Source organism: Nicotiana sylvestris, chromosome 10, assembly GCF_000393655.2.
Source record: "Nicotiana sylvestris chromosome 10, ASM39365v2, whole genome shotgun sequence".
Classification (NCBI taxonomy): domain Eukaryota; kingdom Viridiplantae; phylum Streptophyta; class Magnoliopsida; order Solanales; family Solanaceae; genus Nicotiana; species Nicotiana sylvestris.
This window is the reverse complement of record NC_091066.1, coordinates 96,255,990-96,270,006: the sequence shown is the minus strand read 5'-3', so window position 1 is coordinate 96,270,006 and position 14,017 is coordinate 96,255,990. Positions and strand designations below refer to the sequence as shown.

Sequence of the window (14,017 nt, the reverse complement as noted above, 5' to 3'; positions counted from 1 at the left end):
GGCGTAGACCAGCGTTAGACTGCCCTGGCAGGCTTAACCGGTCCCGGATGCATTTTTCGGAAGCCTCCCATGCTCATCGGGGTCTCGGCCAACATTGTCCCCAGGCCGGGTGTCGACAGTTCTTGAAGGAAGTACCCAACCCGAGGTCTTGAGCCTCCGAGGCAATATCCTGAAGTACTTTATCAACAAGAAATTGGTCCCCTCGATTTCGCCGTACACAGTTCCAATATAATATACCGGTCCAGCATAATATGCTGGAAGTTATACACATGTGCTCCAATCTCCAGTATATTATGCTGGAACTTTCCGCGTATTGGAATTCCAACATAATATGCTGGAAGTTCATACACAGGTGCACCGATTTCCAGTATATTATGCTGGAACTTTCTGTGTTGCAGCAAAATAGTGGCTATTTTTCAATGACTTTGCAAACGCTGGCTATTTTCGAATGACCAGTCCAAAAACTGGCTAGCCCGTGCTATTTTTACCCAGAAAATCCCAACCCAGCCCCACAGCCCACTAACCAACCCGACACCATAACTGGACAGGCTATTTTTTTCTCATCCAGCCCGTCTGGTAAACTCAAATTTCCGATGTATATATACGGTATTTCTGTGTATCACGAGAAGTATTACATGCAACTGTTTCTGTGTATCACGAGAAGTATTACATGCAACTGAAGATGTTTGTTGCTAAGCAATAAGCATAGTAGTATGATGAGAAGTTTTCCCAACACATGTAAGTTGATTCACAAATCTTTTCCCTTCCCTGATAAATAGAAAAAAAATTTATAAAAACTTCTTAACGTTAAAATGTTTAGGCCTATCAGTTTCGCAAATATAAATTTAGTGCTGAAGCTCAGCGTCTTACAATTCTGGCACCTAAATCAACCTAGTCATTTGAGAAAATAATCCATAGTCATGGTAATTTTTTAGTACAAGCCAATAATTATTTATGTATGTAAGATTTCATAAATTATCTAGGTCCAAAACAAGGATTTACCTACTTTTCTTTTTAGACTGGCTCGTACTTCCAACTTGAACATTAAAACCACCTAACAAAGGCACGGCTTGCACAATAGCTTTTGGAACTCAACTCAGGCAAGTGGATAATTTTCAGATTTTACTTATTGCCATCATTGGCCTGAAAAATTTAAGATAAGAGGACTAAAAAGGAAAATAAAATGCTTGACTCTCCGTTCACCATCAACTGGCTAAGAAAAGCGGATTTCTACAAGAAGTTTTGCCATTATATTCAAAATGATAGTGAACAAATATGTTCTTTCTGTTGGCTGGAAAAAAAGGAAGTTGGTTTATTCACACAGCTATATTTGGATCAACTGTTCCGCTGACATTTCCCTCGCCTGTTAGAACGTGATCCGGATCCTGCACATACAGAAGAGTGCCTTTGCGATGCTGCTACACATGAATTATAAAGCAAATGAAACCAGTCTAGTACTTACCTCCATTCCCCACTGGATGTAATCAGGGGACTCACAGGCTTTGTACTCATCAACAAGACTATCAATCACATCTCTAGATTCATCAAATTCTGATAGATCATTATCCTGTCAAATTACCAATTTTGTACAGACTATAATAGTTAGGGGAATTAGAAAAATATCTGTTTATAATCCTACCAACAAAAGTTTTTCAAATGACATTTGTTCCCGCAATAAGAGATAATTCTATCTTACGATGTACTTGGTTAGTTATAGAATATCATCGCTGAATATTCTTCCATTTGGTCTTAATCACTTTACATGTAGCCTCACTTATAAACATAGCAATTATTGTTGTAAACTGATTTCAAACACGTATTTTGATCCAGAATACTCTGGGTTTGAGCTTAGATTTTGTGGAAATGACTAAGCAGAATGAGGTTTGTCCAGTTTAGTTTACCCAGTATTCTCGTCTACTCAAGCAGACAGTTGAGATGTAAAAACATAACTCAAACCATGCACCATCTAATCTCTTTCCTGGGTAGGTTACATCTGAAAGGCAGAGCTGAGGACTTACAGCAAACATTGGATAATTCCTGTAGTTGTCAAGGAAGGCTTGTCTCTTTCTCAATTTATCATACTGGCTCAAACACTTGGAAAATAAGTGGCGGATCCCCGTGTAGCTTGCCAGCATGAGACCACTAACCTGACCAATTGAAGCAGCACATAATAATAAATTATACACCAAATTTTTTGAAGAATATACTATAGATGCAGCATCACATGATTCAGATTTCTCCAATACGGACAAGAAAACAAACATTAAACTGAAAAGTTCCTAATGGATAGACTATTTTGAGAAACAAGATTACAGAAGAATGTGGAACCAAGATAAGCAAACCGATGGTACTCAGCCTGCCTCAGCTGATATTTTGTAATTCTCAAATCAGCTACTCATTCAAATATATTTGCCAATAACAAGACATAGACGTTAATCTCCAAAAGGTAGATGCTTGAGCTTAAGAAGCTTTTGGTCCACGCCCTTCAAACATGAGTAAATTACATTTTCAAAAACTTCTTACAAATGTTCAATTGTTCACCTTTTCAAAAGCTTCTTACAAATGTTCACCTCTTCAAAAACTTCTTATAAATTTTCACCTTTTCGAAGTTCAAGTTAAAAACCTTGCAGAACTTTTTGCTGCAGCAACAATATCTAGTGGATAAGCATCAGTTTCAAGCTTTGGTTTTACATACTGAGCCTATTTAATCTCAGTGAGTTATTTAAGAATTTCCCATGTAGCACAACTAACAAAGAAGCCTTGAAGAGAAAAGAAAAGAACATGTATTTTAAAAGTAAATCTCACCCTATGAGCTGTTTGGACGTATGGAGACTTTCTTGATAAAGCAACCTGCAAAGAATGTAGGGGTAAGAAAAATATAACAGAAATAGCATAAGCTGTGCGCTTATTATGGCAATTCAAGAAACAAAAAACAAAAAAACACACACACACACACACACACAAAACACATGCCTGAATGCTAGCAGGGCCCCATTCAATAAAATTAACAAGCTTTCTTTCCCGTATTCTCTGCAGGCTTTCGTGGACCTGATTTCAGAAATATCAAATGAGTAAAAAAGCAGCTGATGTAAGATCTTTTTTGCTGAATGAGACCATATTTGCATTTATGTACTCATATAGTCTGTTAGTGTGTACCACAGGCTCAACAAAGTTGGAAGATACCCAAAAGATTATCATTGGGTATGTTAGCAATCAAAATAGCTTTCTGCCAAATTGAAATGCCTCAACCAGTTCTTAGCACTCAAAGCAATTTGTTTAAACTATTGGCAACTTTTATTGCAGCAGCAATGAAGCAGCAAAGGGAAAAAAGGAAATACAGTACAAAAGCTGTTAAGCTATTTTCAAGAATACCTGAGTAGGATCAACTTCTCCTTGAATAATGTTTAATATGGATATGTACTTTGCCTGACTGGCTTCCTTCGTTCGCGTATAAGAAGATACCATGATATTCTTGGACTGCAAAGTGAAACATTTTTGAGTTATTGGGCGTATCTGAACACACTTCCTACTTAACAATCTAAAGGAAAGTTTTACTGACCGAAAGGAGTCTTCTCATCACATCAAGTACAGTTGTTTTCCGAATTACATTAGCCTGTAAAAAGATTATCAGCACTTTGCATTAATTCACATTTCCTGTTTTCTTTTATTATATGAAACAAATGAAGTGGGCACCATTTCCTTTACAGGCTACATTTGCTCCTCCAATAAGTTTTCAATATAGAGCATAAATCCAGGATGATAAAATCATAACTAGAAAATTAAATCGAAAGAGATCATTACTAAAATGAGGTCCCACTGCAATAGGATTCTAGAAAATAACAAGACCTAAAAACTGTGGAAGAACCAAAAAGAGTAGGATGACTTGAACAAGTTTATCCAGTAACCTTACAGTGGCAATGGAATAGAGTATATCCAGGATAAGTAGCGCTTCTTAATGAGTTGACAGATATGATTTCACAATATGTTACAAATGCTAACAAGTTATCGGACAGGATTTACATGTAAACAGTACTTCTAAAACAAGTTAACAGATAGGATTTGGGATTTAATCCCTTAGTATCAGACATCAAACCTCACTAAAGTTCCTCCTATTTTTTTTTTCAAGTGATAGTTTTAGTATAATAACTCTAGCATGAAAATATAATTACTCCCGCATTAAATATGTCATAAATAATCAGCTGACGGACAGCATGTCCATTGGCATTGGTTACTTAAGTCCATATTGGAATTGTTCTTCTTTCTCGAGAATAAACCAAGCCCAGTTACTAAAAGAGCTTGTTCAAAGTATAATAATCAGCAACGACCAACAACTTATATTTTCAATGCAACGTCAGCGAAACGTTACCACTTGATGAAATAGAAAGCTTACTTGGCACTCTACAGTGAGCGGTGTATACCCTGTCATCAGAAAATGGCATCTTGGTGTTGGAATTAAAGAGGCAAGGAGACCAACCAAGTCATTGTTCATGTATCCAGGATACCGTAGGGTAGTTGTACTAGCTGACATTACAGTAGAAACTAATGAATTTGTTTGAGCAAAGGTGGGAGTTGGAATATGCAGGCGATCCACAGCAATTCCGTTGAGTGCAGTATTGTCAAGGACAACTACACAATCTGCATTTAATGTCAGTCGCTTGAGTGTCAAAAGGGAATTGTAAGGCTGTACAACCACATCACTTGTCTCATTTTGGTTAGGAAACACACTGTATGTCTGAATAAGTTTTCTGCTGTAGCGATCATTCAGAGCCTCCAACAGATACGAGCCCATACCTGCACTAAATACAGTCATTAGACAAACAAATAATTAGATATTCACACAACTTCTTACAGTTGGTCTCAGCAACCACTCATTTTTCGAACATTATCACATTTTTCACCAACTCAACAAAAAGAATCAACCTGAGCCAGTTCCACCAGCAATAGAATGACATAGAACAAAACCCTCAAGACTATCACTTCCATCTGCTTCCCTATCAATCATGTCCATCAGATCCTCCTCATATTGCTTACCCTGATCAAACGAACGATTGTAACAAAACATTTAGAAACAACTATTCCAGGTCTTTTAGATCCAACTCTAAGAGTAAGGTGTAGTTGTTGTTGATCCAGATCTTTTAGATGTAGGATAAAAGAAAGTTAATGCAAGCTTGATATCCAAAAACAATAACTGCATCGAACAATTTCTTGCATTAATTAGTGTACATCCCATTAAATGCATATATTGACTAATTCATACCCAAATACAGCAATAGGTAAAGTAGACACTTTATTGCAATTTTCAGGTCTAAAAGACTTTAGGAGACATGAAGAACTTCAAGAACATTTGCCGAACAGAGGTTTCTGGACACTAGAAGTACAGAACAAAAGAAGTATGCTGAACTAGCAGAGAATGCGGAGCAGATTCTGAAGGTGGACAGAGAAAGAGGTCGATGACATCTACTGGTGTCTTCAATCAAACTAACACACGATATCCAATTGAAAAATGTGAAGGCAGCGACATAAATGCATGTTCTTTTTTTGCCAAATAACTCCTTTTTCCGCACATGCCATGTCTTAGATTTGGAAAGTAATGTGCTCACTACCAAACTTATTAAGAAAAAAATGAGCTAGCATGAGCGTGCATATTTATTTTGATAACGTAATACATGTGGTGTGTGTGAACAAAACAATAACTATCCAAATGAAGTAACCTGATGATATCCGCTTGCCCAATTATTTCCAGCACCACCTCCGTGATCAGCGATGAATACATTCTCGTGGTTATACAAATTTTTGTACTCCCCATTTTGTATACTATTAATGACTCTAGGCTCTAGATCCATCAGCAAAGCTCGAGGTATATAGTGTTGGTCATCAGCTTGATAGAAAAAGACATCTTTCCTATCACCTCCCTGAAGCAGTTGAAAGATAGAGAATAAGCACCTTGAACCAATCTCAAACTTGTCTCTGTATGGCAGGAAGCTATCAATTTATTCATACATCACTTTTCCTCCCTTCAAGATTAGGTGCTTATTTTCAGCCGTTAAAATGAAAATCTGGTTATTCATGCAAAATAAGAGACTGTATAAAAATGTGAATAGAAGGATGTAATCATAGACAAGCAAATAACAATATAAAAGAGAATTTAAAACATTAAAAGATCTTTTCTGAGTAGATGAGGGCAGTAAATCCACACACCATACACAATACACATAGAAGTGTTGCACCTTTGAATGTGAGTGTATATACACTATATCGACATCCTTGGCTATGGAGGAGCATTAGTTAGCATATTAGGGAAACAAAAAAGAGATAGTGTATACATAGATATCCACCAATGCGCACAAATAAATGGAGATAGACCCTATTCAAAACTTCTTTTATGCTATTTTAGCATTTAGTTGGTCCAACGCTTTTGATTCTTAGGAAACACCGCTTCTATTATCTACAGACATGCAGCACACAACACAAATTTCTAGTAACCGATCCTCACAAAACTCACTTATGAGCAAAGCAATAGCCGCTCAAAACCCGGATATGGGAGGATCGTGTTAGAGATAGCTATGTAAATGTTAGAGATAGCTATGTAATTGTCCCACATTGGAATAGGAGTAGTATCCCCTTTGTATAGAGTAGCTATAAATAGCACCTCTTGTATTGCATCACACACAATATCAATATATCATATTTTCTCCCGTGCCTTCTCACATGGTATCAGAGCTATCGTGAGAGATTTATCGCTGTGCATAAATTCCAGCGATTCCGGGAAGTAAAATCAGTCACCGGAACCCTTTTTTTCCGGCGACTTTCAAAGTTGTTTTGCGTCTGCTTTGTCTCGGTCAGTGTTGTGCACAAAATCCAACACTACCACAAGAGTAGTCACTGTCCGGCGACCAAATCCCAGTGAAAATCTCCGGCGGTACTGTAGCTGTCCAAAGAAAATTTTCCGGCGAAGTTCCAACATTGCGTGGGCCACCTTCCGGCCATTTTTTGGCGACGACTCTTCAGGACAGATTGTTTCCCTTGCAATTCCGAGCCTACCCATCCAGGTTACACCAAATTCCGATCACTTTTTTATTTTTCCGGCGTGAATAGTGATTTCAAAAAGTTGACTTCCGGCCATTTTTTGAAAAAGTTCCTTCAGAACAGTTGGGTCTTCTGGTAATTCCGATCCTACCCCTACTGTTTTTATTTCATTCCGACCACTTTGAATATTTTCCGGCTGCAACAGTAACTTTCCAACTGCTACAGTAGTTTACTATTCTGGTTCAGTGTTCCTTACTCTATTTTCAGTGGATTACAGTTGATTATTTCTCTTATTTGGTAATAATTTACAAGATGTCTTTGGGAATTGATGTTTTTGGGTCTAAAAGCATGAGTTCTGGAAACTCTAATGTTATGATTACCTCGGAACCTTTAATGGGAGGTTCAAACTACTTAGCTTGGGCTTCATCTGTCGAGTTGTGGTGTAAAGGTCAAGGTGTGCAAGATCATCTGATTAAACAGTCTAGCGAAGGAGATGAAAAGGCGATAGCGCTTTGGGCAAAAATTGATGCTCAATTATGTAGCATCTTGTGGCGTTCTATTGATTCTAAGTTGATGCCTTTGTTTCGGCCATTCCAGACATGTTATTTGGTTTGGGCAAAGGCTCGTACGTTATACACTAATGATATATCTCGCTTCTATGATGTGATATCACGGATGACAAACTTAAAGAAGCAAGAATTAGATATGTCTACTTACTTGGGTCAGGTACAGGCAGTCATGGAGGAATTTGAGACATTGATGTCAGTTTCTGCTAGTGTGTCAAAACAACAAGAGCAGCGACAGAAAATGTTTCTAGTTCTTACACTCGCTGGATTTCCTCATGATCTTGATTCAGTACGAGACCAGATTTTAGCGAGTCCGACTGTCCTTACAGTTGATGAATTATTCTCTCGATTACTTCGCCTTGCTGCAGCACCAAGTCACCCAGTGACTTCATCACAGATACTTGATTCCTCTGTTCTTGCATCCCAGACAGTGGATGTTCGGGCATCTTAAGCTATGGAGAATAGACGAGGAGGCGGTCGTTTTGGGAGATCTAGACCCAAGTGTTCTTATTTTCACAAACTTGGACACACTCGCGAAATGTGTTATTCCTTAAATGGCCGTCCACCCAAAAATGCCTACGTTGCTCAGAGCGAGACTACAGGTAACCAGGGCTTTTCTGTATCTAAAGAAGAATATAATGAGCTCCTTCAGTATCGAGCAAGTAAGCAAACATCTCCACAAGTAGCCTCAGTTGCCCAGACTGACACTCCTATTGCTGGTAATTCTTTTGCTTGTGTTTCCCAGTCTAGTACTCTTGGACCATGGGTCATGGACTCAGGCGCTTCTGATCATATCTCTGGTAATAAATCACTTTTGTCGAATATTGTATATTCACAGTCTCTTCCTACTGTTACTTTAGCCAATGGATGTCAAACTAAGGCACAAGGAGTTGGACAAGCCAACCCATTGTCTTCTATCACCCTAGATTCCGTTCTTTATGTTCCTGGTTGTCCTTTTAGTCTTGCATCTGTTAGTCGTTTGACTCGTGCCCTCAATTGTGGTATATATTTTATTGATGATTCTTTTATTATGCAGGACCGCAGTACGGGACGGACAATTGGTACAGGTCGTGAATCAGAAGGTCTTTACTACCTTAACTCGCTCAGTCCTTCCACAACATGTCTAGTTACAGATCCTCCAGATCTAATCCACAGACGTTTAGGACATCCGAGTTTATCCAAACTTCAAAAGATGGTGCCTAGTTTATCCAGTTTGTCTAGATTAGATTGTGAGTCGTGTCAGCTTGGGAAACATACCCGAGCTTCCTTTACGCGTAGTGTTGAGAGTCATGCAGAGTCTGTTTTCTCCTTGGTTCATTCTGATATATGGGGTCCTAGTAGAGTCAGTTCAACCTTGGGATTTCGTTATTTTGTTAGCTTTATTGATGATTACTCAAGATGTACTTGGCTTTTCTTAATGAAAGATCGTTCTGAGTTATTCTCTATATTCCAGAGTTTTTGTGCTGAAATCAAAAACCAATTTGGTGTCTCTATCCGCATTTTTCGCAGTGATAATGCCTTAGAATATGTATCTTCTCAGTTTCAGCAGTTTATGTCTTCTCATGGAATTATTCATCAGACATCTTGTCCTTATACCCCTCAGCAAAATGGGGTTGCAGAAAGAAAGAATAGGCACCTTATTGAGACTGCTCGCACACTTCTAATTGAGTCTCGTGTTCCGCTGCGTTTTTGGGGCGATGCAGTTCTCACAGCTTGTTATTTGATTAATAGGATGCCTTCATCTCCCATCAAGGGTCAGATTCCACATTCAATATTGTTTCCCCAGTCAGCCTTATACCCTCTTCCACCTCGGGTTTTTGGGAGCACATGTTTTGTTCATAACTTAGCCCCGGGGAAAGATAAGTTAGCTCCTCGTGCTCTCAAGTGTGTCTTCCTTGGTTATTCTCGTGTTCAGAAGGGATATCGTTGTTATTCACCTGATCTTCATAGGTACCTTATGTCAGCTGACGTCACATTTTTCGAGTCTAAACCTTTCTTCACAACTGATGTCACTTCTGCTGACCACCATGACATATCTGAGGTCTTACCTATACCGACTTTTGAGGAGTTTAGTAATCCTCCTCCACCTTCAACCACAGAGGTTTCACCCATACCAACTTTTGAGGAGTCCAGTGTTATCCCTCCTAGTTCCCCGGCCACAGGAACACCACTCTTGACTTATCATCGCCGTTCGCGCCCTACATCAGGCCCATCTGGTTCTCGTCCTGCACCTGACACGGCTCCTACTGCGGATCCTGCTCCTAGTACACCGATTGCACTTCGAAAAGGTATACGGACCACACTAAACCCTAATCCTCATTATGTTGGTTTGAGTTATCATCGTCTGTCATCTCCCCATTATGTTTTTATATCTTCATTGTCCTCGGTTTCCATCCCTAAGTCTACAGGTGAAGCATTGTCTCATCCAGGATGGCGACAGGCTATGAGTGACGAGATGTCTGCTTTACATACAAGTGGTACATGGGAGCTTGTTCCTCTTCCTTCAGGTAAATCTACCGTTGGTTGTCGTTGGGTTTATGCAGTCAAAGTTGGTCCCGATGGCCAGATTGATCGACTTAAGGCACGTCTTGTTGCCAAAGGATACACTCAAATATTTGGGCTAGATTACAGTGATACCTTCTCTCCAGTGGCTAAAGTGGCATCAGTTCGCCTTTTTCTATCCATGGCTGCAGTTCGTCATTGGCCCCTCTATCAGTTGGACATTAAGAATGCCTTTCTTCATGGTGATCTTGAGGATGAGGTTTATATGGAGCAACCACCTGGTTTTATTGCTCAGGGGGAGTCTCGTGGCCTTGTATGTCGCTTGCGTCGGTCACTTTATGGTCTAAAGCAGTCTCCTCGAGCCTGGTTTGGTAAGTTCAGCACGGTTATCCAGGAGTTTGGCATGACTCGTAGTGAAGCTGATCACTCTGTGTTTTATTGCCACTCTGCTTCAAGTCTATGTATTTATCTGGTAGTCTATGTTGATGATATTGTTATTACGGGCAATGATCAGGATGGTATTACTAATCTGAAGCAGCATCTCTTCCAGCACTTTCAAACTAAGGATCTAGGCAGATTGAAGTACTTTCTAGGTATTGAGGTTGCTCAATCTAGCTCAGGTATTGTTATTTCTCAAAGGAAATATGTGTTAGACATTCTTGAGGAAACAGGGATGACAGGTTATAGACCTGTTGACACGCCGATGGATCCGAATTCTAAACTTCTGCCTGGACAGGGGGAGCCGCTTAGCGATCCTGCAAGATATAGGCGGCTGGTTGGTAAATTAAATTATCTCACAGTGACTAGGCCCCACATTTCTTATCCTGTGAGTGTTGTAAGTCAGTTTATGAATTCTCCCTATGATAGTCATTGGGATGCAGTTGTCCGCATTATCCGGTATATAAAATCGGCTCCAGGTAAAGGATTACTGTTTGAGGATCGAGGTCATGAGCAGATTGTTGGGTACTCGGATGCTGATTGGGCAGGATCACCTTCTGATAGATGTTCTATGTCTGGATATTGTGTTTTAGTAGGAGGAAATTTGGTGTCCTGGAAAAGTAAGAAACAGAATGTAATTGCTCGGTCTAGTGCAGAAGCAGAATACCGAGAATGGCTATGGCAACATGTGAACTAGTCTGGACCAAACAATTGCTCAAGGAGTTGAAATTTGGTGAAATCAGTCGGATGGAACTTGTGTGCGATAATCAAGCTGCACTTCATATTGCATCAAATCCGGTGTTTCATGAGAGAACTAAACACATTGAGATTGATTGTCACTTCGTCAGAGAAAAGATACTCTCAGGAGATATTACTACGAAGTTTGTGAGATCGAATGATCAACTTGCAGATATTTTCACCAAGTCCCTCACTAGTCCTCGCATTGATTATATATGTAACAAGCTCGGTACATATGATTTATATGCTCCGGCTTGAGGGGAGTGTTAGAGATAGCTATGTAAATGTTAGAGATAGCTATGTAATTGTCCCACATTGGAATAGGAGTAGTATCCCCTTTGTATAGAGTAGCTATAAATAGCACCTCTTGTATTGCATCACACACAATATCAATATATCATATTTTCTCCCGTGCCTTCTCACATATCGCAATAGGTTGATGGCTACCGCAAACATAATCAGATTATGATAAACCCGTTGGATACAGAAGATTCATGTTTTTGAACGCCAACTAGCTTGGGATTGAGACACAGTTGATTGATTAATTGACTGAACCAATTCACAAATTAAAGCATGAGGCATCACAAAAACAAGGACCAATCATCAAAACTTTATCTTGTTGAATATGAAAACTTCATATTTCTTAGGAATAGCCAACTCCTTTGTACTCATGCAGTTTGCATACCTGCTAGCTCCCACTAGCAACAGGTGACCCCATGGTTCTCAACCCACTTTATTGAACTAACCACTTATACTAGTTGCCGCTTGCATATTATACGGAATGCAAAGTAGATAGCACGTAAAAGTATTACAGAGCTTCAAAGGTCAACATTCCACAAAACTAGCCCAATTAAGAGCCAAATACTCAATTTTCAAGCAATAGTGTTTACCGTGAAAATGGTAATAACAATTAAATTTGATTTAATGGTTCTAAACGTACGTGATCAATTTTTATGCTAGTTGTTAGGCAATTGATGCTACGTGAAAGACTTAGAAACGAAATAAGAGCTTAAGAGCGAGGTGTTAATCAAACCGAATCACTATCAATCGGGGTCTCGAGCTTGCCTATTTGAGGGCCTCGGGGTCGAGTCTGAAGCTCGGCCGGGAGCTATCGAAGGTGGTCGATGGGGAATAACAGTTATAAACAAATCAAAGACGGCTTTTTATGGCTAATAATAAGCAATACATGATGAACAATAAATAGAACACAATAGATATAAGCAATAAATAAGGTAACGAAACCAAGAGAATGTGTTAGAGAGCAGAGAGAATGTTCTTGTATTTTTAGTATGGAACAACAAATGTTCACAAAATGACAAGGATCCCCTTTATATAAGAGGGGAAATCCCAACATAGTACAAATACATTAATTACAAAGATATGGGCTGGTACAACCATTTAATGTCTTGATTCGCTTTCCCGACTTGACCACTAGACCTGGCCAGCTATACGTACGTGCCTTGGGAACTTCACCCTGATCCGTCGAGACCGTTAATTTCATTGCCTCGAGACCTGTCAATTACTTATACTGTCGAAGTGGAACTGTCGAGAATTCTCGTAGTCGATTACTGGAAACCCTCGAGATGCCGTGAAATCGAGCCGTCGATTTCCACCGTATGCAAATAGTATCATACAAACCCACTAAATCTACTTTATCTTATCAAAAGAGGAGTTGAATCCAAAAACCTAAATCATGTCTTTCCTTCCAGACGATAAATTACAAATACACACAAAACTTGGAAAGCAGATTACTCTTAGTCCAGCCAGAGCAAAGTAGTAGTAGTAGTAGTAGTACCAATTTGAAAGCAGTATGTATTAAGTCAAAATGTAGTACCTCATGCAGTAGTAATAGTACTTTGATACAAAAGAAATGAGAAAAGTTAGAAAAACCTGAGAGGCAAAATCTTCGAGAATGCCGTCTTTACTGATACCATGTTCAAGGCATAGCTGTTTCCAGAACTCCATACCGATTTGATTCCCGCATTGTCCCACTTGCAATGTGATTATTTCTCGAGGCATTTTCCTTTGTCCCTTATTATACTCTTACTTGAACAGTAACTGCACCAGATTTTCGATCTGGTAGAGAGGAGAAGAGTAATCGACCTTTGGCTTTTACATATGTGCGATTTTTTTTTTTCTTTTTATGTTTTTTGAATTGAAAAAAAGAAGAGGGAAAAGGTGAGTCTTCGGAAATTATGAGCTCACTCTTTCTAGAGTTGAAGTGGCGGGGCGCGCCTGCCGGCTTAATTTTTGGATTTGATTTACATATGCAAATACTGTAGAAAAACAATACTCCTATGTAATATCAGTTTAGTTTAAGGTGTTATTGTTAAAAAAGTTTACTTTATTTTTTAAGAGACTATATAAATTTATTATAAATCATTACTTATTGTTGTAAATAATTTAATTTGATGATGTAAAAACAACTACTCCATACACTATGTAGTACACATAAAATTATTTTATTGAGGATACCATTTTTTTGAGAATTAATTTTCCTCCGTACCAAACATAATAATTTTGAACGTCTCTCTTCTTTGCATTGTTCTGTTAGATAGCTTCTTTTTTATTCAGCATTAGTTATTCTTTGTTTGGTTGTTTTTGTAAATATTTACATGTAGTTAGTGTTTCCATAAATTAATATATTTTACCATATACTAGTAATAAATGTTCTACCATTGATTTGATGTAAATGCGGGTAAATTGTTTATCCTTTTTACAATACCTGTATTAATTAAAACCAACAT

The 14,017-nt window shown here is 38.7% G+C and overlaps 1 protein-coding gene across 1 annotated transcript; it reads right to left on the bottom strand.

Annotated features, from left to right (window-relative positions):
• Positions 1-1,105: 1,105 nt before the first annotated feature.
• Positions 1,106-13,384, bottom strand: LOC104238082 (tubulin gamma-1 chain-like). The gene is made up of 11 exons (XM_009792359.2): positions 13,161-13,384; positions 5,712-5,912; positions 4,921-5,032; positions 4,391-4,791; positions 3,560-3,613; positions 3,373-3,477; positions 2,974-3,048; positions 2,806-2,850; positions 2,019-2,147; positions 1,463-1,567; positions 1,106-1,385 (listed from the first exon to the last, which is right to left on the bottom strand). The coding sequence occupies exons 1-11, from the start codon at positions 13,287-13,289 to the stop codon at positions 1,317-1,319; spliced, it is 1,425 nt and encodes a 474-aa protein (XP_009790661.1). The 5' UTR covers positions 13,290-13,384; the 3' UTR covers positions 1,106-1,316.
• Positions 13,385-14,017: the final 633 nt, after the last annotated feature.

What these genes read in the sequence shown, in the direction of transcription:
- LOC104238082 (XM_009792359.2), bottom strand. Translation starts at nt 13,289, where the DNA reads ATGCCTCGAGAAATAATCACATTGCAAGTGGGACAATGCGGGAATCAA. An exon ending in GGGCAAGCGGATATCATCAG is followed by an intron (nt 5,033 to 5,711) that starts GTTACTTCATTT and finishes TCGTTTGATCAG; the next exon opens with GGTAAGCAATATGAGGAGGA. An exon ending in TGATGAGAAGACTCCTTTCG is followed by an intron (nt 3,478 to 3,559) that starts GTCAGTAAAACT and finishes TTCACTTTGCAG; the next exon opens with TCCAAGAATATCATGGTATC.